The sequence below is a fragment of the Egretta garzetta genome, unplaced genomic scaffold (assembly GCF_000687185.1).
Source record: "Egretta garzetta isolate BGI_Z169 unplaced genomic scaffold, ASM68718v1 scaffold168, whole genome shotgun sequence".
Taxonomy (NCBI): Eukaryota; Metazoa; Chordata; class Aves; order Pelecaniformes; family Ardeidae; genus Egretta; species Egretta garzetta.
The window spans coordinates 211,542-238,030 of NW_009260675.1; the positions used below are offsets into that span (position 1 = coordinate 211,542).

General features: G+C 40.1%; 1 protein-coding gene across 2 annotated transcripts in view; it reads right to left on the minus strand.

Moving 5' to 3' along the window:
• Positions 1–2,846: 2,846 nt before the first annotated feature.
• The window catches only part of MCF2L (MCF.2 cell line derived transforming sequence like), a 71,297-nt gene continuing 47,654 nt past the window's right edge, over positions 2,847–26,489 (minus strand). Inside the window, exons 10-31 of one of the 2 annotated variants that reach the window (XM_035901154.1) lie at positions 26,237–26,428; positions 25,828–26,019; positions 24,976–25,135; positions 24,756–24,826; positions 23,620–23,696; positions 22,494–22,560; positions 18,771–18,886; positions 16,732–16,801; positions 15,417–15,509; positions 15,183–15,275; positions 13,757–13,882; positions 12,818–13,039; positions 12,145–12,237; positions 11,558–11,636; positions 11,333–11,399; positions 9,853–9,968; positions 8,217–8,276; positions 7,789–7,863; positions 4,224–4,351; positions 3,297–3,409; positions 3,069–3,172; positions 2,847–2,941 (exon numbers count right to left, since the gene is read on the minus strand). In XM_035901154.1, the coding sequence (XP_035757047.1) occupies positions 2,847–2,941; positions 3,069–3,172; positions 3,297–3,409; positions 4,224–4,351; positions 7,789–7,863; positions 8,217–8,276; positions 9,853–9,968; positions 11,333–11,399; positions 11,558–11,636; positions 12,145–12,237; positions 12,818–13,039; positions 13,757–13,882; positions 15,183–15,275; positions 15,417–15,509; positions 16,732–16,801; positions 18,771–18,886; positions 22,494–22,560; positions 23,620–23,696; positions 24,756–24,826; positions 24,976–25,135; positions 25,828–26,019; positions 26,237–26,428 (2,409 nt within the window). Of the gene's footprint in view, positions 2,942–3,068; positions 3,173–3,296; positions 3,410–4,223; positions 4,352–7,788; positions 7,864–8,216; positions 8,277–9,116; positions 9,204–9,852; positions 9,969–11,332; positions 11,400–11,557; positions 11,637–12,144; positions 12,238–12,817; positions 13,040–13,756; positions 13,883–15,182; positions 15,276–15,416; positions 15,510–16,731; positions 16,802–18,770; positions 18,887–22,493; positions 22,561–23,619; positions 23,697–24,755; positions 24,827–24,975; positions 25,136–25,827; positions 26,020–26,236; positions 26,429–26,489 lie in introns of both variants that reach the window. The other variant, XM_035901155.1, reaches the window with a different exon arrangement.

Below are 26,489 nucleotides of genomic sequence, written 5' to 3' on the forward strand. Positions count from 1 at the left end.
CCCAGTAACAGCTTGGCTGGATCACGTAATTGCACATGGCCACCAACTCAGCCCAAATCACTCCGCTTCAGTGTGAAATTCACCTCCTACCATGGCACGAGGGTCCTCTAAGCCACCGACCAGGGAACGTGCAAACGCATTCCTCTTGAGACGCTGCAAGTCTGAGTGTGGTTCCTTGTTTCTCAGCCCGCTGCAGCCGTTGCCAGACAGGGACCCCCAACTTGTTCCGCGAAGACCACAGGATCAAGAGGGGCGCGCGTACAGGAGGAGGGGAACCACGGGACGCAGAGCTTTCTTACGGAAAACCCAGCAGCGATGTGTGCCGTCTTTCAGTAAAGGGTGTGTGGGAGAACGGGAGTCAATCCGATTACCTGGCAGTGGCTTTCTTTTGTTATCCTCAGGCTGTGGACACGCTTTGCTTCCCCAGCGCCAGGGAAGTGAGACAGGATCACAAGGGTAAAACGGTGTTTTTCGGAGATGGTCCAGAATGAGCAGGCAAAGGATTTGAATGCACGGACCCTGAGAAGCAACAGGTAGGCAGAGCAGGCTTTCTGTTCCAAATCCTTCGGCCTCTCTTTTTATATGATAGCCATAAGAAGCTTTTAAGACTGAGACACAAAATAAACGACAGAACACATCTATATAAAGGCATTCAGCAAGAAGCGCTGAAATTTATTCAAAATTTCGTAATTACAATAGAGACTTCTGACTTTGAACTTCTAATTCACAACAGCAGTAAAAAAGGAAATGGTGAAATGGCTTGTATTAAAGTGCAATGATGTGGGGAAAACCATTGAAATAACACAAATGAGGCTGCGGTGAGAAGTGACAGTCTCATCCTAGCAATGACAGCAATATATAAGTAAATTATGTTACAGATAATTTACAAAATAACTTACACAGATGAAGGTAAGCTGACTCTCATGTTACCATTCCACTGTTAAATATCAGACTAAATATTCCCGGTCAGCCCAGTATTATATGGGATAATTACAAAAAAAAAAAAAAAAAATCAGAGGATTTCTGCATTGGAAAAGATGCCTGAAGTAAAACCCTGATCAGCCTTTATATTGCAGTGTTGCAAGGAACCTAAGTATTTATGAATTGTAAAGTGACACATTCAGCAGCATGAAGACTATAAATACATCTTTTACATCAATACATTATATCTACACACATATACATATCTACACGCACATATATATACACACAAGCACACACACGCACATATATATGTACATAAATACGTGTGTGTGTGTGTATATATATATATATGTTTCAACTGGTACTGACCATGGCCAGCTGCATTTTGATTGCGCCTGGGGTAGGGTTGCTTTTGCAACTCAGGAGTAAGATCGTTCTTTAGAGTATTTGTCCTTTATGTTTCCTAAGCTGCACCCTCTAAAATCCAAAATTCTGGCATAAAGATGGACTTCAGGGCTCAGCCGTCAGAGGTTCTGATGATTAACAGCAGTTCCCGTTGCTGCCGCAAAATTATGCTCTTAATGTCCACATAATTTTTAAGTAATACGATACATGACTCAGTTAAAAACCTATTTTCATATAAGTAAAAATATTTGAGAAATGGACAGGAATGAATACACTATTCCATACATGCACACAGTTCTGGACTGTCTGTAGGGATGAAGTGCAAAGAACATCTGACAAGGTGGAAATTTACAGCATTGGCTTACATCATACCTTGAAAAATGGCAAATTTAGCATTACCCTTCCTTTAAAAAAAATCTAAAATACTTGTCTGCATAAATCTGACTCTTCTCTAATAAAGACTTTTTTCCTCCCATGCTCCCCTTTTATACAAAAATTACGTCATTGTGTTTTTCTCTTTGAATAAATCTGCAACAAACACTATTGACTAAAAATACGTCTGGTTTCTAGCCGTCACAGGTTTGTCTGCAGGAAGGCTTTGATCCACAGCACAGCCACAATAGTTTCCTCTGCCTGTAACTGCATGTTAATTGTGAGAGCTGAAGGTAACCATACAATTACCCTTTATTAAAGAAATAATTTAGCAAATAAGAACATTTGTGTTTCATTGTGCACCCGTGTGAGGAAAAAGATACTACTAAATTGCCAAGGCTACGTAAACACAGTGATCTTGGTGAAGAATTTGGTTGTGAGGCCAAAATACCCCAGAAAAGAGCTATTCCATCACACGCACTGTTAAAAGGTTGGAAAGGATAAAATAATAGTTGCCTTTGAGGCTGTTGTGCTCAGTGAATTGGTCGCGTCTGCATCCCAGCCTCTAGGGAGCAGAAGAATATCCCAGAGACCCAAGAGAAGAGAAAAGGCTGGACCAAGCCTCCTTCCTGGTTGCTGTAAGAGTCCCATTCACTGCAGTGACTGAGGTACGTCCTTGGAGAAAGGGGGCTTGGGGGGAGGAGAAATTGTAAACTTGGATTTATTTTCTTCATACCTAGCCTGTACAGCGACTGCTATGTTGTTAGTTTACAATAGGGATTTAGCACTGAACACATTTTGTTTGCTCACATTCAGATCCTGGCTGCTACAAAATGATACAGTTCTGCAGAAACCTGATTGTTTAATCAATGAGAAAACGTGTTTTATTCTTAGAGCTCTGCAGCTTCAGACCAGAAGCCTCTGCAAGACCCTATTTCAAACTGTTTAACTTTCATTTACAACTTCACATTCCATGCACTTTTCATTGGGATCTTCTGGGAGAACCTGTAAAAATCACCAGTGAAAATACTCAAAGCTGGAAACACAGAACTGATGGTTCTCTGTTGGAGTCCAACATCCAGAACTCTGCACAAAATGACAAACTCCAGATTTACCTTCCATGGAGGTGGGGTGAAAATGTGATGTTAGCCCTTAATGTCCGAGAAGCTGGTGCTGCTGGCATTGCAGCTGTCACTGCAACTTGATGATGTGCTCAAAGTGCTGGAGGCAGTGCCTGATTCTAGGAAAGGGAAAGAAAAGAAAAAAAATCCACAAGAAAATATGATATGGTTGTCGTTTTTCACAGCTTTCTTTCATAACAGGAATATTCATATAGACAATCATTTCACTCATAATAAATTGCCTACCAGAGCTGGTTAAAGACTGAGCTGATTTTGAATTGCCTATGAGCATCAGCAGATTGTTTGCTGGGATCCAACCTTCTCTACCAGTGCTCAGGTTCTTCACATACCTAAAATAATATAAAAATAAAAAGTCAAATTGCTTCATTTCATGCCTTTGAAAGCTTTACCCTAAACATCTGCCTTGCAAACACAGTTCTGCGCATAAAAGTCTCCAAACACAGATCTGCGTACCAAAGGCCATCCTCCCCTTCACGAATCAGTTGAACTAGATCTCCACTTTTCACTGTAAATTCTTCAGAAACTCCTTTCTCATAATCAGTCACAACTGTATATTTACCAGGAGTCTAAATGCACACAGAGGAAAAACATAAACAAATTATTTCTGTTGAGTAATTTAAAGTACGCTGCGGCTTTTGTTATGCAAATTTTTACACTTTCCCTCCTTTCTCATGCAGATACATGCTGAAGACTGTGTAAACATACATACTGAGAGGCAGTAAAACTTTGCTGTTCAGTTACATGCAAATTCAGTACATGAATTCTCACATCCTGAAAGACATTCAGTGAAATGTTTCCATTACAACAATTAATTCAGTTATCTACAAAAAAATCCCAGGAAAAAAAAAAAACAAATACAAAACCAAACTGGCAAATGAGCGACACGACGTGTGTGTGGAAGTCTGTTAACATGGTAGCTGGGCATGTCACCGCTTGACTGCTGTACTACGGCATAAGCAGTCACGGTCTCGTTAGTCTGTGAGTACACAAAAGGCACCGTCGGACCTTCCCAAGGTACAAACACAAGGCTGATTTAAGAGAAGGGGATATTTTCCTTTCCTCTTGGAATTTTGCCCAGCTGAGGATTTCATAGATTCATAGAATGTTTTGGGTTGGAAGGGACCCCTGGAGGTCATCTAGTCCAACCCCCCTGCAGTGAGCAGGGACACCGCTAACTGGATCAGGTTGCTCAGAGCCCCATCCAACCCGGCCCTGAATGTTCCCAGGGATGGGACCGCCACCACCTCTTTGGGCAACCCCTTCCAGTGTTTCAAGGCAGTCCCTTTCCTTCCTGCCAGCTTCAAAAATGTTCGTATATGCCGCCACACACAATGTATCAGTAACATTTGCTTAGCTCTATAGGAAAGCATTTCTGGTTACCAGCTTCATCTCGCCTCCCCCTCCTCCTCCTTCTTCCTCTGCATCCGATGAATTCAGTGGATCTTCAGCACTAGACCAGCCATCATTTTCTTCAGACGCATCAAGAGAATGAGATGTTTTAGCCCAGCCTTGGGGAACAAACAGCCACTGGTTACCTTTGCAGCAGTGAGCCACTGACTAGGAGAAACGTTCTTCCCACTGAAAAGCTCTTAAGTGATCAACATAAACAGGAGGCAAATGGTACACAGGGAAGTTCTTACAGCCAGTAGGTGAAAATGACAGCTGGCAAAAGAATTTCCATCAGAGTAAGTGGAGTTGTGGCAATGCACAGCAGTGAATTTGGCCCTCTGGATATATATATACAGGGAAACAGATGTAAAGAACACAAATTCCCAACTAAAAAGAAGCTGGTTTTCCCTTATACAAAGAGGCATGATGGATAGATACTCTTTTTCTTGGGAAGAGGTAGAAGACAGGAACACGCACTCTATGGGAAGAGGATGAACACATGGGGCTGTCACCTAAAGCAACCTCACCAGCCTGCTGGGAACAAGGGATGGATGCACATAGCTTTGTTCGAAGTGTCGAGCACTTAGAGCTGTCAAGAAATTCAACACAAGCTACAGGCACTCTGTATTGTACCTGACAAGGTGGTTTATTATTTTAGGGTATTCAGGCACAAGGATTACTTAATCATGCTGAATTATCTTGGTGTTAAGTCATTGCACCAAGCACCGTAAGAATGATCTCCTCCCTGTCATTTATTGCCAGGTGTTCCTTTTTCTCTCTCAGGGTGAAGCATTTCACTTATTTACAAGGCTGAATCATATCCAGAGTGCACAAAATCCTTTTCCAAATAAAACTACAGTAAGTTTTACTAGTGGGATGCTTGTCACTAAAAGGTCAGCAGCTGCTAATAAATCTGTCGAGCTTATGATGAAAAAAAAGTCATGATAGAAGACAAATAAATATTTGTAAGAAAGACTTTGGTTCAAATCAAAGGGTAACAACAAGGAAACCCAATGAAAAGAATGAAAGGAAGAACAAACCTCCCAGCTTTTATGTAACTATTAGTTAAGTTGAGAAAGCACCAGCATTTTTGCTCTTCATGACTTCTGAGGCATTTGTCACATGGCTGGTCATACCAGTGCATTAGGAAAAAAACAGCATCGTCAGAGTACAGGCAGAGCAATCGAAGAATCATAGGAAGAAATCACACCCAGAGCACACCAAACGGAGTGGGACTTTTACCTCGCCTGCGCTGCTGGATGACCTGCACAAGGTTTGAAGTACTGACCCATTTGGCCCTGTCCAGGGTTAAGAATGAACTTCCATCTGTGAAGAAACTGAGCAATAAATTCTTGCTGTATTCCATACAAATTTCCTTGGAAGCTCATATCTTATAGTTGGCTCATGGGACACAGCTTAAACCCTTTCTGTTATTTCCAAGTTAAGAACAATGCAACAAAAGAAAATCTGGTTTCTCCTAATTGTTCCAAGTGCTCTTTAGAAACAGAACCAATGAGCTGCACAAAAGAAAAATCACCGTAACTGCTCTACCTGTAGCATCCTACTCACTGACCAGCTCATCTGGAACATTTTGGGTAGCAGCTCTTGTTTCTCAGCCTCTTTCTTTTCATCTATTGTGCTGGTGTGGGTAAGAGCAGACCTGCCTGATCCTGCCATAGCACAGTACTCCTACTCCTCATACAAGCTGGCACTCTACTGCTGAGAGTCCGTGTAAAAGCTCATCTCATCCTGGGGGCAGGGCTGGTGGTGGGGAAGCGGTCACTATGGTCATATTCACATTAGCTAACTACAGGCACCAAAATTATGCACGCACATTCAATGTGCACGTGTGTATTCTGCAGGGTGCCCTATAAAGGCAGGAAATGTCAAAAAATGGCAGACTTGAGAAAAGGCAAGCTTACGCAGAAATGAGCTTAGATTTGATGGTGCCAGGAAAACCGAGAGTTCGTTAACTGCTTCTCTTCAGAGATGGGCCCACAGGTTTCTTCACAGAGGTAGGATCTATCTGCAAGATGTAATTCTATCACCAGTTCATTTTCCTTGAGCTCACTGCGATGTAAGTTGGAGCAATGTAGCAGTGAAAGGGAACGTGTAGGGGCAATGCGCTCTGCACCAAGGAGCTGTGACCATCACCTGGTACAGTTTCATCCTGAAATGCCCAGGTCAACTGCCTGCTTATCCCTCTTTGAATTGGGGAAGGAGAAGAGACAGAGTGTCAGAAGACAGATGGCAAGGTGCAAGACAGAAAGGGGAGTTACTAGATGTTTGAAATCCATTTACTTGGTTTAGTGGTTTCGTAAAGTGAGAGGCTGCTGGATGGACAGGACAGCAAATCAGACAGGTCTGTTCTGAGGACCCAACAATTTTACAGCAAATTAGCAACGCTCAAGGACTTTCCACTCTGGAAAACTTCAGCATCCATGGAAAAGGCCAAAAAACCTGCTTTGCTTTCCAATAGCGTTTTCAGGCCCTCAGGATTTCCTTGGTACCTGGAGATCTCAGAGGTTTGACTGCTACTTGCAGAAAAAATTAACCTCGTAACTCCCATATCCACACTTGTGGCGGTTCTGCAGGCGCTTGGCCTGGGGTTACATTGCCTGCTGCTCAGACAAGGTGAGTGGCATTGCATAGTTGCAGTCAGCACAGCAGCTGAGCCTGCATCGATTCCACAGGTGAGACAAAGACAAAGGCTGTGGAAACCTGGAGAGGAGGATGATGGTAGGGCTTGAAACAGCTTCATCTTTAGAGTAGTATTTTCTAAAAGAGATGGCAGTGAAGAGTCAGGAAGAGAGGGGCTGCTTTCCTTGTACTCTCTCATTAATTAGCCCCAGGGATTTGTACTCAAGCCTTCACCAATATCCTTGCTGGTTAGAAATGTGACATTTAATGGAAATGCTTTTTTATTCTTTGCTCAACTGTGGGTTGGGAGGACAAGAGGCAAACTGCTACAAGGGGTTAAGTTAAATTAGCTGGGCTTACAGGGTGGTAAAAATTGCCTACTATCACCAAAAGAAAGATGCAACAGGACTGTGACTACAGTAATAAATGCAGATCTAAAATAGAAATTCCACGTGACCGTGATGATCCCCTCTGACTAGAGTATGTGCATTTCAGGTTTTTGGGATTTTTAAATTTTTTTTTATTTTTTTCCTTTTTAACAAGTTAAATCCTCTCCACAAGAGGCACAGTGAAGGAAGATGCTAACTGGAAAACCAAGTGTCTCATAGCAACTGGATGCCACTGTAGTTCCATTAAACATCTAGCTTCTGGTTATTTCTTCAGCAGAATATCCCTTTCCCACTGCCCTCTCCCAAAAACTAGTTAGCCATGTGCTACTTTATTCAATGCCAAGGTAAACCTTCAACCAGCTGTGCTATCAAAACCAGTATATACAGAAGCTGACAGACCCACTTGGAAAAACTCAGCTGGTGTCAATATCGCTGCACACAACACCATCACGTAGGTGCTCTAATGTAACATATTACATGAGAGATGTATGGATATTTGTGGAGTACAAGATGTGGTATCACTCTACCTCTTAAACCAAAAGGAGTTGGGTCACTCACTACTTCATGTCGTTTAGCTTTTTTGTCAGGACTGGTAGGAGAAGCTGCAGGAGGATGAATAGGCAAAAAACACAGAAGAGAGATATTGAAGAACTGGAAAAAAGAGAATAGGTGGATTGCATGCTAAATACCTTTGAGTTTACACTGGAAAACAAATGGATTTCTGTAATCACTCTAATTTTAGCCATCATTGGTCAATTGCAGCAGAAGGAATTAATTATTTACATGTAGTTACTTGAAAATAAATTGACAAATTTATTTTAGAGTAATAGATGAAAGTTTACATAAACTTTTCTAAATTAACTAGACATCAACCGCATATAATTCATGTTTGTCTAACACTGACATTACCAAATTAAGCAACCATTTTTATATAAATCTAGTGCTACAGCAATACCTGGTCCTGTAAGAAGGATCATTGGCAATGTCTGGCTTTTAGCAGAAGGAGATGGAGTTTCTGTCAAGGCAAGCATGGGATATTAGTGCTCACCTCGTTAGCATTAGACACGCAACACTAGGCTCTCTCCAGAAAGAACTCAAAGGTAATCAGGTTATAAAAAGGCATTCTGAAAAGATGCTTGGTGCAGGGGGAATCATGCTCTTGAACAAGTGCCATTATCTTAATGCAATTCAGACTACTCAAAGACAGCTGTTCAAAGCAAGAACTGAATGTACCAGTGTGATTACTTAGCAGAAGGAAGCAAGAAAGGTCTCAGACTCCTATCGCCTGTTTTAGCAAAAAATGTAAAGACCATTTCTGGACACATAAGGAAATTCTTATGTATTTTTGTATCCAGCAAAACAATGTTGTCATACACATTCTGCTGTAGTCATGCTTTGGGAGTTCTGTTAGCAAGGATGCTAATATAGAAATACTCTAGAAAACCTTGATTCCTTTTTGCCAAGTACAGGTGCATTTGGGGCAGATCCACTGAAGCTAGAAGCAGGCCAGGTATCTGATCTGAAGACAACTTCCTTCCTCTAGTTTTCCTACAGGAATGAGTCACTATAAACTTCTTCCTTGGCCGTGACAGTGAGACTGGAGGCATTGGAAACTGCACTCCTTCTCTTGCCTCTCCAACAGATCCACTCTTCCCAGCTGCATCTCCCTCTCCCACTCTGGAGCTGGTTTCTCTTGAAATCTCTCTGTCAGGGTCAGTGACTTGGGAACCTAGCTTGAACTTAAGAGAACAAGCTAGTGTATACACTGAAAACCTGGTACACTACATACACACACAAAGTGATGCTTCAGTAACAGCCTTAAACAGAAAACAATCTAGCTTTTTAAAAAAATTACCTTTCTGACTTGTGAGGTTAGTAAAGCCCTGCAACGTAAAGCGCTTTTTTGACAGTACAGAGCATTCTGAGGTAGAGCTACTGTCATCTACAAAGGAAGAGAGAGAGACACAAAGAAAGGGGAGAAGGCTATGAAGAGGTCAAGGCAAAAAATTGTTCACAGCCCTGCCAGGAAACTGGCACATGAAGATGAGGATGGACACCTGGAATTCCAGGTACAACAGAACCCAAGCGTCCAGTTGTTCACACTGAGCAAGGGCTTGTTTTGCCACTGGTCTAGTAAATAATCTCCGTGATGGGAACCAAAATTCAAGAGGAAAAAAAAAATACTTTGCAGAACAGATAATGCCAAGAAATTTACGGAGAGGAGGAGAAACTTGAGAAGCTGGGCAGCTCTAAAAGGAGACCCTACTGCTGACTTGGGACTCATAACCCACAGTTCCCATCTCCTTTTGGCTACCCTTCATCGAGGTGGCTTTGGGCCTGTCCACACCGCACAGCGGAATGCAGAAACCCCCCAGCTAAGGGCAGATGTGACCAGCACGCTGGCGCAGCGTGGGCAGGGCTTTGTGGGTGGGCTGTCTTAGGGCTGAAAGCAGCACAGCCCTGCTTGTTCAGGTGTAACACTGTTTGCCTGCACTACACATTGGCTACTCTGCCGGTGGATCTGCCTGTGCGTCTGCAGTGCAGGCATGCTCTTCGCAATTAAAGATAACAGTACATACGTGTAAACTCACCTTTGCCTTTCTCGGGGTACTTTGGTGCTATTGTGGTGCCATAACCTTCTAGACTTGCGAGATCAGATTTTCTCTCTTCCATTTTTTTGGTGTTTCTGATGTGGTTCCGTGAAGGACTGTTTATTGGAAGAAAATTAAGGCAATCAATCCACCTCCAGCACATCTGGGTCTGAACAAGGGTGATGACCTTCGGTCACAGGCTGCCTTTTACATACAGATATATAGGCTGAAAGCCATTTCTTAGCTACTTCCCAGCTTCCAGGATTGAAGAAGTCATAGTGACTGTGTATAGAAAGACCATGAGCACACACAAAGGAGAAAGACTCCCCTAACTGACTGCAGCCACGCGTAGCATGGCAGTGCAAGCTACTGAGAAGACCACTCAGGACAACTTCCACTCACTCTCAGCTACAGCCACACATTCTGTGCTGACGGTTTCCTCCTGAACATACTAAGGAAAAAAAGGAAAAGAAAAAAAAAAAAAAACCCACCAACCAAACAAAAAAACCTCTGCCCCTCAGAAGCTCTTAACACAGGAACAGATAAAGGATGAACAAAGAACATAGGCTGGCTCTTGCAGTTGGATTCCCATCACACCTCCGATTGGGAATGGAATGGAGAAAGACATCCGACAAATACTATACATCTGGGAAATTCTTTCTGAGTTGTAAGTAGATGCATAAAACATGCAGGGCAGAGAGCTACTGATACATATTCGAGCACACACCATGTGTGCGTGACTGAAGATATGAGCACATGGGCTTATGGATGTATACACATATCATGAAAAAAAGAGGTGAGCAGCAGAGGATTACAAAGAGGTGTCAGAGAAGGGCAGAACAAGCAGGTGGGAGCAGAAGAATATAAAGGTTGTTAGAGTGAAGGATAAAAAATAGGAAAAGAAGAAAAGCTTGACTCAAAACTCAGGACACTGGAGGAAATCAACACATCACTTAGTAGTTTAAAAAAAAAAAAAAAAAAAAAAAAAAAAAAGGAAATTGGAGGAAAAGAACAAGAGACAGAGAAAAGATAATGCCCTGAAAAAGACAAAAAGGAAGATAACATGACACTGGAAAAGGAATGAAGAAAAATAAGCCAGGTGAAGGAAAGGAACAGAGAAGGAAGGAAAAGGCTGCTCCACCTAACTCTCTTATCTGGGGTGTAAAGTATATAATTAGCTGTTCAGCAAACAGACCCATAATACCACCAGGACTTGAAATGACAGAAAGTGACTTTTCTGTGACACAGCAAATTACTTTTCTGTGTTGTTCTCCATCAACTGGCAAAGCCCATGCCACTGCTGCTCAGTTTAACAGTTCTGGAGATGTAGAAACCCCAAGCTTTACAGCTTTATAGTAGGAAGAGACCCAAAAACCCCCTGAAACATAACGGCCAGTATTAAGGGATAGGAGTCACGAAGAACTGCAAGCCAGATGTATTAGTATATTTACAAGGCAGCCAAGCTGATTTTACAACATACCTTGTACAAGATGATGCTGGTAGAGGTAAACTCTGTGTCTGTTCTAGTGTCCTGTGCTGACTAGCTTCTGTGATGGAGGAAAGACAAAGAGCTATTAAAATGGATTTGTGTTTTGAGCTTTTAATTTCTACAGTCCTACACAGTGAAGATATACAGGGCAAGTTTTGAAGCTCAAAAAGAAGAGAGATTAAGAAAACCACATATATATATATATAAATATTTTACCTCTGCATGCCTGCAGTTGACTTGTCAGAACTTTTCTTATTTCATTTACCCAAGTAGCTTTAACTTCAGGGGTTGGTGCCTACCCAAAAATAAATACAATTGGCCATGAAGCATAGAATACTTATTACAGAAAGAGTTGCATGCCAAAGCACAGCCTGAGAGGGATCCTTCAAGAGGAAGAGACAGAGCTCCCTCTCTAGTCCTTCAGTAAACAGAAACTAGTTGTGACACCTGGAACACGCTGAGGCAGAAGCTGTGCATGTGCTACAGTCAAACACTGGCCCCCAAGCCACCCACTACTCCAGTGAGAGTAATAGTAATGGTGTATACAATATGACCCATGGATATTGTAAATTGTGATTTTTTTTTTCCCCCAGAAGACTCTGCAATTGAAATATTTTGTTTAAAAAACTACCATATGAATTGATCTGGTGTGATTTGTTTTGGTTTTTTCCTACTTTTCCTCATCACTGTCTATTAGTGATATAACAGAGGGGAAAACCCCCCAGATCATCCTAGGGTTAGACTCCCTCTCCCTCCTTTTCTCTCTCTCTCTTTTTTTTAATTTTTAGTGGCATATTATTTACCTGTATGATGTAAACTTCTTCCCTTGCATTATACCAGATTTCAAATTTTTTTGCGTCCCCTTTAACATTTTCTGTTATTCCAACTGCTGCCATCTGGAAGCAAAGAGAACAGAAGTTGACCTACCAAATTTTAATGACAATAATGGAAGCAGGCAGCTACTGTTATACTTTGGTACCTTATTTCTGAAAAGCAAAGCCACATTTGGCTTCTTGCTCAAGGAATAGAATAACTAATAACAGATGATCTGCATGTTGTATGCAAGACATTTAGTGCTTTGTGTCGGCTTGGCTGCCTTGGAGGGAAGAAAGGTTTAGTACATTAAATTGAGACTGACCTACAAGAAGTGTCTTCTAAAATCCAGACCACCAAATCTTCTATCTATTTTATACTACCCTGCTCTGCTCATTATTAAATTTGCTGTGTGATTAATGCAACTGCCATTCAGCTAGACTAGTATGGTTTGGATTTTCTCCAAGGATAATTTCCCCCTACCCCAACTCTCGAACAGACAGCAATGCAAAGTGACACAGACCTGCAGCATCAGCTAGGTTTGCCTGAAGGGTGAAGTTCCCAATACAAAACCATAACACAGCTTTGCTGACAAAAAAGTAGAATATTGTATTGGTGCGAGTTGAGCCCGCAATACCTCAACCTTACTGCTCCGTGTCTTACATTTAAGGAGTGTTTGTAGCTGTAAGAAGGTGCTTTCTCATATCCCTCTCCGTTTTCTTCTCGCTTTTTACAGAACAGCACTGCTTTCTCATGGAGGAAGAGGTGTCGCTGCATTGGCTTGAAGCGTGCCAAATCTTTCACCTTCGAGTGACCCTTTTTATGATCAATCCAGACATTGAAGGATCCCTGCATTAAAAGCTTGCCCAGCTCATTCAGGTTTCCCTGGAACAAAAACAAACAGTATTTATAACTACAAAAAGATAACATCAGACTAAAACGCATACTCTGAACAGGTCTTTACAAGTTCTGTTGTTCCAAGTAATCTCTCACATCAATGTTTATGCTGCGTTCAGAAATGTAATAAAAATAAAACCAGCGTTGGGTTTTTACACATAATTTTCTCTCCCCCCAACACTGTTCAGGCATGATTTTACAGTCAAGAGTACCAGCAGCAGAGATAAGAGATCCACATGTAGAGAGAAGGGAAGGCAAAATACACATATTTATTTGATTGATTGTTGTTTTTTTTTTCCCCCCCAACTCTGCTCCAAAGCTGCTTATGTTGTGGTTTTTTGTTTTGTTTTGTTTTTTTAACTGGAAGTTTTGGGTGTAGATACACATAGATATAAAAACTTAGTAGCAGCTTCCATTTGGCAGTAGCCTAAAGCAGACTCTTCATGACAATTTTCAGTTTCTAACTCGGTGTCAAGTAGATCAAAGACAGAAAACTTGGGTAGACGAAACAAAATATTATTCATAGCAGGAAAACTTCAGAAGAGTATAAAGACATCCATTTTCCATTATTTTCATTACACAGCTCAGTTTAAAGGCACCTTTTGTAAAACGTTCTTCTCATTATTAGTACACAGTGTAGGGTATGCTGTACATATATCTAAGAAATAAATGAAAATAAATTTAAGTAAAAATACTGTTACTCACATCGTAGCCTGTAATGGCTATCTGGTGCATAGAATCATTAACTGCTTTGAGAATACCCAATATAGAAGTTAACGCCTCCTGAAGATCTTCAGCACCTTCACAGTTCTTACTGTACTTCAGCATTTCCTGAGCGGGCAGGGAACGACAACATACTTACTTAGCTTTGGCAACAGCAGTAACAAGGAACGTTCAAATTTTCCCCCTTTTTTAAAGTTATCCAGTAAAGTTTTATACCATATAATCTAGTGGGTTAAATACTGGCTAGAACTCAGAAGACCCTGAAGTTTTAATTCTCATTCTGCTGCTAATTAGCCAAATATATTTTGTTCATCTAGAGGTTTTGTAAACTCTATCTAAGAGTTTTACAAAACTAACTTTGCAAACATCTTTTTAATCACAATTGCTAAAAAAAAACCCCAAACAAACAAAAACCAAACAAAAAAGAATATTTTTTATACTTGTTACTTTTTAGAGGTGAACAAAAGGTAGAAACATAGGCAAATTTCATTTATTATTTGAATTATGGTGAGGCCTGGGATTTTAGTAACAGACCTAAACCTACTGTACTGAGTATTGTCTACACATTTAAAAAGGCATCCCCAAAAGGCTCACTGGTAAGCTGCATCTTCCAATTTGATCCAGTTAAACAAAGCTGCAGGTTCATGTGGAACCCCTCAGACTTTACAGTATGAGAATAAGCATTTACTCATGGACTGCAGGCCATAAAGATACTTTAAATCAAAAACTTTCTAATACTCCTCTCTTTATGCAACCTTAACGTAATTCTTTAAACGCTGTTAACTTCAGCTCAGTTTTAACTCAAAAGTAAATTTGGTCCAAGGTAATTTTTTTAAACTACTGTTAAATACAATTATTGAAACGTGTGTCTATGTGGGAAATACTTCTTAAAGCAAGCCAGCTTCAAACATGGCAAAACCTTACACGTTCATTTAAAAATTCACGATAGTATATTGCTCATTTTGCTCTCTCAGTATAGCACGTTTAAGTGATCTCAACAGCATCCTTCCTAAAAACACCAGACAGTGCTCTCAGTTAAGTACATTTCCTAGAATGCATTTCCTAGAGCCCAGCAAGGCAAATTCCTGCAATATGGATGAGGTTACTATAACTGATGAGTAACAAGTACTTCAGACACTCTCTTTTCTTTGTTGCAAAGGTTTCTTGGTCCTTCTGTTTCCCCTAATCAACTTTTCATTCTTCTCTTTGGCAGAAACATAAGGGCAAAAGCAATTGCACAAGGTATCTCTGTATAACATTTGCCTGTCTACTAGCAATTTCAATTGCTGTTTCAATTTATGCATCTGTCCAGTAACTTTTAGGTTTCTCTCCAGCAGGATGAGAGAAGCTGCATCCAAAAAACCAAATGCACAAAATATACTTAGTGTTATAGTTTAGCAACACATACCTTTAGCAATAATTGGTATTTGGTTATTCTTTGAACGGGTTTCAGCAAGTATGAGTCCAAACTGAGCTTGTGATCAAGTTTTCTCTGACATTCCTGTAATCAGGGTTGGATTTCATCAGTACACTAACCAGTACTTCTGTTATTTGTCCTTGACATAAACGAAGTTTGAAACAACCAACCAAAATGAACAACAACACCCCCCCCCAAATATTTTAGAGGCTCAAGCAAGCATACCTGAAAGAATACAGAATCTGAGAACTGCCTCCACAAGCTTTCAGATCGAGGTTTATTTTGACAGTATTTTTCATAAATCTGGAAATCTTCCATCTCAAATTGGGGAGACAAGCAAAAAATTAATAAATTCTTGTGACTTTAATAGACAAAGTTCATAAGATTTTTTTTTTTCCATAATCAGTAAGACTGAGAAAAAACAACAACAAAGAAATGCAGTTCCTTGAGGCATCCCAAGCAAAAAACAATTATTCAAAATCACTGATTTTATGATGGCTACTAATTTTGTACTTGGAACATCAGAATAAAATGTTTCTGTTTAATTTCTACTTCAGTTGAATGTTAAGCACCTTACGAAGAAGGTTATATTATATTTACAAACATATTTCTATTGCAGTGTGAAAAATACTTCTATGAATGCCAAATCATGAGTCCCTCTGTGCAACTTTTCTAAAAATCTTCGCTGTTTTTTCTTTATACATTTTCATTTTCTGAAGGTGTTTTTCCCTGGGAGTTGCGCTAAGGTAGACCAAGTAATTGCCCCTTATCACTCCAGCAACTAAATAGCATGACTTCAGCACTTGTTGAAAGCAAAAGAAAATAAGACTGTTGAAAATGTCCTAGTAACTATAGATATGAAAGAAAGACTAGGTAGGAAATCAGCAGGCACAAGTACCTCTGTCCCTCAATTTTGGGAAACAGCATCTCCATGGATGCAGCCAGTAAACAAGAAGGGGAGGGATGGCTCCTTCCCAGGAGTTTTAGAACATCAATAGGTAGCAACAACAGGAGATTGATTTCCATAAACAGATTCCTATTTAGCCTTTGGTATACTACAGGTGAGACTCATTGTTTAATAAATCCCAGATTTAAACAGTTTAATTCTGTCACAGCTTTCTATTTTCAGAATAAAAATATTTTGGACTTACTCTGTTGAGCTGTACTCTTTAAAGGAACCAGAAAAAGAACAGCAACAACAACAAAAAATCTGGTAAAGAAATCTATACCAATCCAGTAAACCAATCATTTAAGAGGGATGTGAAATGATTCGGTGCATGATTCTTCTTCAAGTTTTCCTAACTTCCACTTTAGTAAAGCAGTTTTCTTTCAACAAGTGAGTAGCTCTTTCTAACAAAATTAATTACCCCACACAGTGGAAAATATCCCTAACTCTCAATTAATGTGTACATTCTCAACCTGCTACCCATTCAAGACAAACAAAGAGGATGTGATGGCAATTACTACATGAAAATCACTCTCATATGTTACAGTTTTATAGGGGCTTATAAACAAAATGCCAGCAAAAGATGACACATACCTGATCCAGAAAGCACCGTCCCACTAGTTCTGGGTATTCTACGTAGTTTTCTAGTTCTCTCAAGAATATTCTATGAGGGAAAAGATTTTCTTAGAGTGCATGTTAAAAAAGTTGTAGTAAATATTCACATTCTTGCAATCTGTTTTCTAAACTTTTGGAAACAGAATTGTAGTTCTGTACTATAAAACTAAGCAGAACTCTTCTAGATCATGTACTTTAAAAGGGATAGCAAATTGAAATAAACAAACATTCTGACCAATTTCTTTTAGCTTACTGTTGCTACAGCTGAAATCAAATATAAGATTGGGAAGGGAAAGGGGATTTTGTTTCCCTGCCTTATGTATTCAGCAGCAGAATTTTTACAGTTTAAAGTATTTGTTTTTTTCCTTCCAAATATTCCTGATGGTGTGACGTCAACGGTGGACAGAGGGAAACCAATGGATGTCATCTATCTGGACTTCTGCAAGGCCTTTGACACGGTCCCCCACAACATCCTTCTCTCTAAATTGGAGAGCTATGGATTTGATGGGTGGACTGTTTGGTGGATAAGGAACTGGCTGGATGGTCGCGTCCAGAGGGTAGTGGTCAATGGCTCAATGTCCGGATGGAGACCGGTGACGAGTGGTGTCCCTCAGGGGTCCGTACTGGGACCGGTGCTGTTTAATGTTTTCATCAATGACTTAGACAGCGAGATCGAGTGCACCCTCAGCAAGTTTGCGGATGACACCAAGCTGAGTGGTGAGGTTGACACACCAGAAGGAAGGGATGTCATCCAAAGAGACCTGGACAGGCTGGAGAGGTGGGCCTGTGTGAACCTCATGAGGTTCAACAAGGCCAAGTGCAAGGTCCTGCACCTGGGTCGGGGTAAAATGGCCAGCAGGTCGAGGGAGGTGATTCTGCCCCTCTACTCAGCTCTGGTGAGACCTCACCTGGAGTACTGCGTCCAGCTCTGGAGCCCTCAGCACAAGAAGGACATGGAACTGTTGGAACGGGTCCAGAGGAGGGCTACAAAAATGATCCGAGGGCTGGAGCACCTCTCCTATGAGGACAGGCTGAGAGAGTTGGGCTTGTTCAGTCTGGAGAAAAGGAGGCTACGGGGAGACCTGATTGCGGCCTTCCAGTACCTAAAGGGGGCCTATAGGAAAGATGGGGAACGTCTTTTTCATAGGGCCAGCTGTGTTAGGACAAGGGGAAATGGTTTTAAACTAGAACAGGGTAGGTTCAGGCTAGAGGTAAGGAAGAAATTTTTTACAATAAGAGTGGTAAAACACTGGAACAGGTTGCCCAGAGAGGTAGTGGAGGACCCATCCCTGGAAACATTCAAGGCCAGGTTGGATGGGGCTCTGAGCAATCTGATCTAGTTAGCAGTGTCCCTGCTCACTGCAGGGGGGTTGGACTAGATGACCACTAGTGGTCCCTTCCAACCCTAAACATTCTATGATTCTATGATTCTAATATTACCGAACACCACAAAGCAGAAGAACCAAACCCCACCTCCCCAAACCAAAAAACCCCACCCAAAAAAACCAGTGGCAAAACCTCCAGTCTAGTCTTCTCTTTTCTACCAAATTAAGTATTATCCTGTAAAGAAATACCTCTCTAGCAGCAAGGATTGAAGCTTCAGAGAGGTCACTCAAGTGTAAAATTAACCAGCCTCAACCAGATGTAAGAGTTGAGAATCTGTGTTTAGAATAATAATTTACTTTCCATAGCACGTTTCATAAGAACTAAAAAGACACCCAAACCCAAACAAACCTTGCTTTAATTAGCTTCTAACCAGATCCCAACTCCTCTTCAGGAAGAGGACCACAACACAAAATTTTACCTGTATACTGGAAACATTTGAATAAACTTTCACACAGCTTTGCTCATTTTTCATAGATATTTTGCTTTTCCTCTTCTATTGCAAAATGAATTTTGACATGCCAGATAGCCAACTGGGACTCAGTAAGGATCTTTTAGCAATTTAAATCAGATTAAAAGGAAGAGTAAAGAATCCCATCCAAGTGCTGTTTTTAGATCTGAATGCAAATCCTCACCTGTTGTGAAAGTGATAAATTTCTTCCATATTTCCAAACAAGATATCCTTCTTATTTTGGAGTTCTGGTGAAATGAGATGAGCCATTAAGGGGTTGTCCATCTCTGCAGCATAACCCTGCAACACAGGAGAGAGGCAGACCGATTATCTCCCTTTCTTTGCAGTACTTATCTCTTTCTGACAAAGCAGACTGCCTGCAGGCTGATAGACAGCGAAGAAAGAGCTCAGTACTAATCATGAAAAAAGTATACAAATTCTGTTTTTCCATCAGTCCAGTAAGACATAGCTATATATTAGACACTTGAATAATTACTGCAATTTTAGTTAAGCAAAGATCAAACAAAGTTTGCAGCCATTTCCACTAAGCGAAGGCTATGCATTCCCATACTACTTACAAATTATAGTTTGTAGTTTTTCTGTTAAGACTTTACACATCTGACTTGAAAGCCACAATTCCAGCACACATGCAAACCTTCGTGCTAGTCTTAGCTATTAGTATGAGGGAACAAGCTGACTAGTTATTTCTGCAGATAACAGAAACCGTTAAGCTGCAAATTCTAACTTTAAGACATTTTCATTAGCTTGGGTACCAAAAGTCATAACTTTAGAGTCTGACATCTTCCATTTATTATATAAGGCCACATTCTCTTGTCTGTGTAACTGGCACAGATAAGGAAAGGAGAGCACACAAGTGGCTTTAGCCCAGAACCGTTCTCCTCTGGTCCCAAGGTCACTAATCTGTGATTAAGTGATCTCCCGAAATACTAAAAAAACCCAAACAACCGTCCCCAAAAATCCCAAACTCAAACACAACACGCCCAATCAATCAACCAGAAAAACTGCAAAAATGCTCTAGTACCTGTGTTGTAAGTAGGTTTCTTAATGTAAGCAGATTTCTTAGTGTACGGGCACTGAAGGAAGATGATGTGACCTACTTTAGATTTGGATTAGATTGCACTTTTTTTTTTTTTTTAAACATAATTAGCATGGACAAGGTGGTCACTGCACTAGTGACACTGATTATAATAAATTGCACTGAATTATAACAAACTGACAAATGAAGGGATAAGCAAAAGTGTACCTACAACCAAGATTTTAAATTTCAAAGTGATATCCAAACTACAGAAAGTAGGAGAAATAGTTGGTAAAGTCAGCTAGCCTGAAGAATTCAAGCATTTAGATAGGACTGTGATTAGATTTTTTTTTTTTAAATCAGGAACATTTCTTTAAAAATCTGGGTATTTTTCCTCAAACACCACAAAAAAGACAAAACAATGGTACAGGCAAAGATGCTGGAGCTCACAGATAGATAACCACTGGTCTCTCTCCCATATAGAATCACAGAATCATAGAATGTTTTGGGTTGGAAGGGACCTTTAGAGGTTATAGTCCAACCCCCCTGCAGTGAGCAAAATACAAAACAAAAACACAGAGTCTAAAAGAGAAGGAAAAGAAAAGCGGTACAGCTTTAAAAAAGACAAAATCATTTACATAAAATGGAGTTTAAAAAAATAACATGGAAAGAAGAACTGTGGCCACCATGCAGCTTAGATGCAGCGAAGGGCTGCATGAAGAGAATGATTCATTTCCACTTGAAGTAAAGATGATGCTGAACATAGCGGCAAAGCCAGCATTGGCATAAAGAAGGGGTACCTAACCCAGCAGAGGTGCAAACAAACCTGACAGAGCTCAGTACCTTGGAATTCTGACAGAACAAAAGCATGAAGTCCACACATTGACCAAAAGCTTTTGACATTTTTTCCACTTCAGGCTGACATAGTACTTATTTTAAAAAATTAATATAAAAAACCGTTCATGTTTTACTACCTATACAGTACTTGTATTTTAAGAAAGGAAAGGGAAAGCTACTCCATGCAGCCACAGACATGATTTAATCTTACTTTAAAAATATGTAAGGCTTTACTTAGTCTTCCATTTGAAAGCTGTTCTAAAAGCATCAAAGTAAATGGAAAAAGGAGTCAAATACAATACCTAAAAACAGACTAGACCAATATTTTTCTCCAATAAAAATTACTGGATTTCACAGACCAAAGTGGGACAACCATGGTTATTAATGACAGGAAAAATATCAAACTCAGATAAAAGTTGCTATAGCAGTTTCTCAATTATCAATCTTGGGAACTACATTGTATTTTTCTATTGGTATCCTTGGCAGAGACAAAATGCATGGCAATTAAACATGACATAATAATAGGGGACACTGTGCATACAACGGAGTATCGGGTTATTTTACAGGAAATATGGGAAGATTAACAGAACAGGAAAAACAAAGCAATTGGGAGAATAGCCAGAACTATGGATTAATAACCAGAATTACTCAAAGGCTGGAAGACTGCCACCGAACCATACCTCAGCAAGGATCTGATTCAAAATTACTGTTGGCAGTCCCAGTCACTCAGGTTCAAGAGATGAATCCCAAACTGCAAGGAGGCACAGAGAAGTGTGCCTGGCATGGTCAGAGTACTGGAAAGTCTATCATATTGGCAAAAACCCAAGACAGCTTGGCCTAGCAAGACAAGGGTTGAACTATACTCTATGCAAAACAAGAGTAATACCAGAGGAATAGAAAGATTCTGCAACAACCCTCCAGTAGCAGCAGTAAGGACCAAAAATCCTCTAACCATTTGAGTCTTGATTTTATGAACAGAACTGTACAGATAGCATTGCATACAAAAGCAGAGAAGGAAGTGATCCTTAAGGGCCACTCCAGACCTACACTGCTTTATTACCACACATCAGATGCGACCGTCCTACTGTCATCAACACTTCCTAGCACTTGGACCAGATCCAGGACCTAAATGCTATGGGAAGCTGAGCACAAACTAGGCAAAAGCAAGGCCAGGGTTCAAAACCCTCATACAGTACTCTTACTGAGTACATACCTTCAAGAAGTCATCACTCGCAGTCCATAAGTTAAGACAGCTCCTATTTAGGAGCTTAACGTTGGCATGGACACCAAGAGCACCCACTTGGCTCAATTCCAATTCATCCTGATTAAGATAATTCAACCTCAGTAATCTGCAACTTCATCATCTCCTACAGTCAAACTGGACTACAATGAAATGACACACCCATGTCTTGGAAGACTTAAACTTGAGGAACAATACACAATACTTCAGTGTATTTCTGTGAGCAGCTCAGCAGTACTGTAATTGTGCCTCCACAAGTGTGGAGCACAGGGAACATCTTTGTTTCCTTTACAATTTCAAATGAAGATATTATTATTACAAGGCATTCTGTTGCCACAGTTGTACCCAAGACATTTGGATACTTGGACACTTGAAGATATGCAAAAGGGATGCAGGAAACAAACCTTCTCTGACACAAGATTCTCTCGATGCAGATTCACATTCCTGTGTGACACAACCTTCCTGGAGTTGACCCAAGACACTGGAAGGAACTTTTGCAGGAATTAATGATCATTACAAATCTCACTATGTTCCACCTAAGTAGTTAGGCGTATCTTATTTTCTGCCCAATTTGTGTTTTCTAATACAAAATCCTAGTTGCATGAATGTTTCTATAAAAAAAAAAAAAGCATATTCCTGCCTCTGTGAAAATACGACGAGAGAGGAGAGATATAATGATCATACTGCTTGACAGGACAAGCAAAGGCATTACAGTGATAAGGAAAGTGTAAGAGCAGCCATAAAATGGAAGAGAGAAATAGACTCAATAACAGCTGCAGTGAAATTTAATCTACCTCAAGAACGCAGAGAAGTTCTTCCACATATGCTCGTTCAGTCTCAATAAGTTCATTAATTACATGCCTGTAGACAAAGACAGACAATTAAGGCAGGCCTATTCACTTATGCAAAGTAATGAGGCAACATTAACTTTGTGTGTATTGTCTGAAGTAAAGTAGAAAAGAACAATTTCCCGGTAACTGAAAATGTGATGGTTCATGAATATTTCTGTCAACAGTTTATATATGCTTATTGAGAAGCACGTATTTTTAAAACATTTTGAAATTTTTGAAAATGCATTTAAACAGGAAAAAAGTCAAACCTAGCATTTTAAGTGCTGTAGTAACTGAATTGAAGCAGTGAAGCATTTTATCATTGTCCATACGACATCTGGTTATGCTGTGTTTGCAAGTATTACAGGAGCTGGAGTTAGAGCTCCATAGGATTATCAAATACAGACTTAAAGTTACACTGGACACTAATTTTAAATTAGATGCATTTAGGGTACACTTTAAATATCACATTGCTGCCTTAAGTTTAATTTCCCTAATGGTCAAGCAAGCATGCTTCCTCGTAACCTTTCCCCTTGCGATATTGTACAATTTAACATGTGGTTGTAACAGTGAAAAGACAGTAGAGTTACCCAGTTTACACGTAGAAATGAAAGCTCTGCTATACATGTTGCAGGTACTACTAAGTTATTTTTTGAATATAAGTGATGCTGTTTAGGTTTTATGTAAGGAAGTGATTTTTTTGTAACATTTATTGAAACAGGGACTAAAATGAGTCAAATAAAAAGACACAGTCTTCTGAAGTATGGAGACCAAAACTTCCAATAGGTTTACAGGAGGCTTATTACTCAAAACTACATCATCTCTGAAAAGAAAATATGTAGTTATCCTGTCATAGCATCACCTTGCTGCAGCAAAGCTAGAGTCTGGTATTATATAAACTATAAATAACACTGCAGACAGACTGAAATATCTTCTTCCTCTGTGTACAGAGCATAGCCAATGCGTTTTAAAAAGCGCTGAGGCTTATTTCAGAGAAGCATACTTGTCTTATCAGTTCCTTAGCCAAACTCAACCTTTGCTGGAAACAAATCAGAGAAAAAGCATTTTTTGTTTATCAAAATATACTTACTGCCGTAACACAGCTAGGTTTTCTTCATCATCCATTGTAGATCCTCCTCTGCTTTGATGAAGTTCAGTCATTTCACTCTAAAGAAGGAAACAAACAAACAACAACAAAAAATAATCATGGTATCACAGATGGGGGAAAACCACTTCAAAATACAGAGCTTTGAGCTCAGCTCTACTTGCATAGGTTTTCACAGGAAAGACTGTACTCCGTTAAAAATGAAGGCAATTTGCAAGAATGCAGAAAAAAAAAAAAAAAAAAAAATCCAAGTCGACCTGAAGGTCTTGAAGCACACAAGAACATTTAGACACAGGGAGTTCTCCATGAAAGGCCAGCTTAGAAAAGGCCGTGGTTCGAGGCCCCTTTCCAGGAAGACAACATCAGAGCATCAGCATAATCTTGGAGGCAACACCGGCCTTAGTCTGTTTTCCAAGCTAAAAAATGAAGTACTGTGCTAACTTTCTGGTAACTTCCTAACTTAAGACAGAAGTTCACTCTTACAACTTCCACTGTAATGGCTGACCTAATTACGGCTTGCTGAAAGAAAAGAGAGGTTCTGCTTTCAATCCCCCCTTGAACCAACCCTTTGCTCCAACTGTTGTCCCTACTGGTCATGTGGTCCTGCCTTCCTCCTTGCATTGTCTCTTGCTGAACCTTTGCCGAGTTGATTCAACTCCCTAACCCAGTGGGGAACTACTTGTTTCTGTTGCTGCCGTCAGGTTACTTTCCTTGCTGGAGGCGGGGCAGGAAGACCATCCCCACTTGGGAATGGCAACCCATTAGGTCAGGTGAAGCGGTCTTGGAGCCAACGACAACTACCTCTTCACTTTCGCCAGTTTTAAGAGTAGCCAATTACTACTGGCAAATAATAAATGTTTCCTGTTCATAGATTTTATATTTTGCTGCCCCTAACATTTTTCCTAATATAGGCAACTATTTACTTTACCTTCCCTCATACCCAGCCCAGTGACAAAGCAGCCTCTATTTAAACACGACTGCTTCATCAGAGTTACTTTGATAGGGGCAATACCATGACTTTTTCAGTGGAATTTCCTCATTCTTCTTGAAGTTCCTGAATATTCCATTGCATTATGACTTTAAGCAGTATGTGCATGAAAAGTGCAAAGAAAAAAAATTACCTTTCCTCTTCTGTAGTTTACCCTCCGAAGCGCACTGGTTTCTGAGTTGGATACGTATTCTCTTTGAAGACCTAAATACACAAACCAGAATCAAACAGCAGTTAGAACTTGAGCAGATCTCACACAGATGTTTGTGCAACCACAAATTACAGCTGAAAGTTTCTTTAAGTTTCTCAGCATAGCGCTGAGTTATTAGTTAAAGGCTACTACAGTTTCTTACCTGGAGAGGCACAAGGAGATTTTACAAAGGCTTCAGGTCTTGGTGCAACTGGCTGAACAGGACGTGTCTGCTTGGCTGCCAGTTTCTTAAGACTTACTTGTCTCTTTTGAAACATTTCTTCCATGCTTTCTTGCTTCTGGAAAACCTTTTGCACATGCTCCTACCATTGCCACAGAAATAACAAAAAAAAAAAAAATCCCCATCAGAGACCTATCAATAAGCTATGCTGCCATTTACAGCACATTGATTTGAAATTGCAATTGCTTTTATACCACATGTAAAAATATTACCCTACTCTTCACTCCTAACAAGGCATAATTTACAGTCATTTAGTGTACTTAAAAATTGGAACATCACTTCATAAAACATTTCGTGTTCTTGCTGTAGAGAAACCAATGGGGTTCAGGTTTCAATTTAAAAAAAAAAAAAAAGGGAAAAGTTTTCTTGACAGTGTCTAATGGTTCTGTTACATGAAGAAATCGACTAAGAGGAAAAGGGACATATTCTCAAGTTCTAAAAAAAGCAGTTAGAAAGCAGAAGTCATACAAATACCAAGGACAGGCATGTTTTTGCTACATAAAAAAAAAGTATTTCAAATATTTGGGAGAATTTTTTTTAAAAGCAATTCTACTATCTGAAAAATTGAAGTAGTTATTAAAAGGCTCTGAAGCCCCTTGATGCTTATGAAAAGACATGACAGGACTAGCACCTCAGGTAGGGAAATGTGTTGGCTTTCCAGCTCCCAGGTAAAACTCCTAGTACTGATTATTTAGTTTTATCAATGGCCATGCAAGAGAGCAATTCTAAAATTAACAGATAGACATATAGATACACATAAACATCTTCTGGTACCTTTAGGTCCTCATTGAGGATGTATGCATACTCTCTGTAGATTTTATTCAACTCCTTGATTTTACTGCCTGCACCAGTGTCCATGAATTTCTCAATCTCCTGTAATGCTGATTCTGCACCATCCTGAGACTGACACTTATCTACCGGCTGTGAAGCCAGCAAATAAATTCCTTCATCGCACCACTTCATAGACTAGAAACAAGAGAAGAAAGAACAGGCTTAGAACGCACCAATGTCAGCATCAAACACTAAGAGGGCTAAAACATTTCATACCTCTACTTGTGACGTATTCAGTTATTTAAGAAGAAAACTTTCAGCACACCCAGATATTTTTACCTGTCATTACAACTGGTTGACCAAGGTTTTAGCAAACAAGATGGAAAACAGAACCGTTCCATACAAAAATTACCTTTTCTAGTAAGCCATGCAGTTCTAGTGACTTGTTAAGAAGATTCCTCCTCCGTTCTATCTCAGTAGTGAAGGCATCACAGAGATGATGAAGTTCACTGCATTTTGGAATAATGGAGTCCACAGCATAATGATTGCTTTGAATAAAAGCATCACCCTCTGAGGCTAGCACTCTGGCTTTCGTTACAGTTTCCTAAGAAAAAAAAAGCACTGATTTAGGTACATCTTTCCTTGGATCAACACCAATGAAAAAA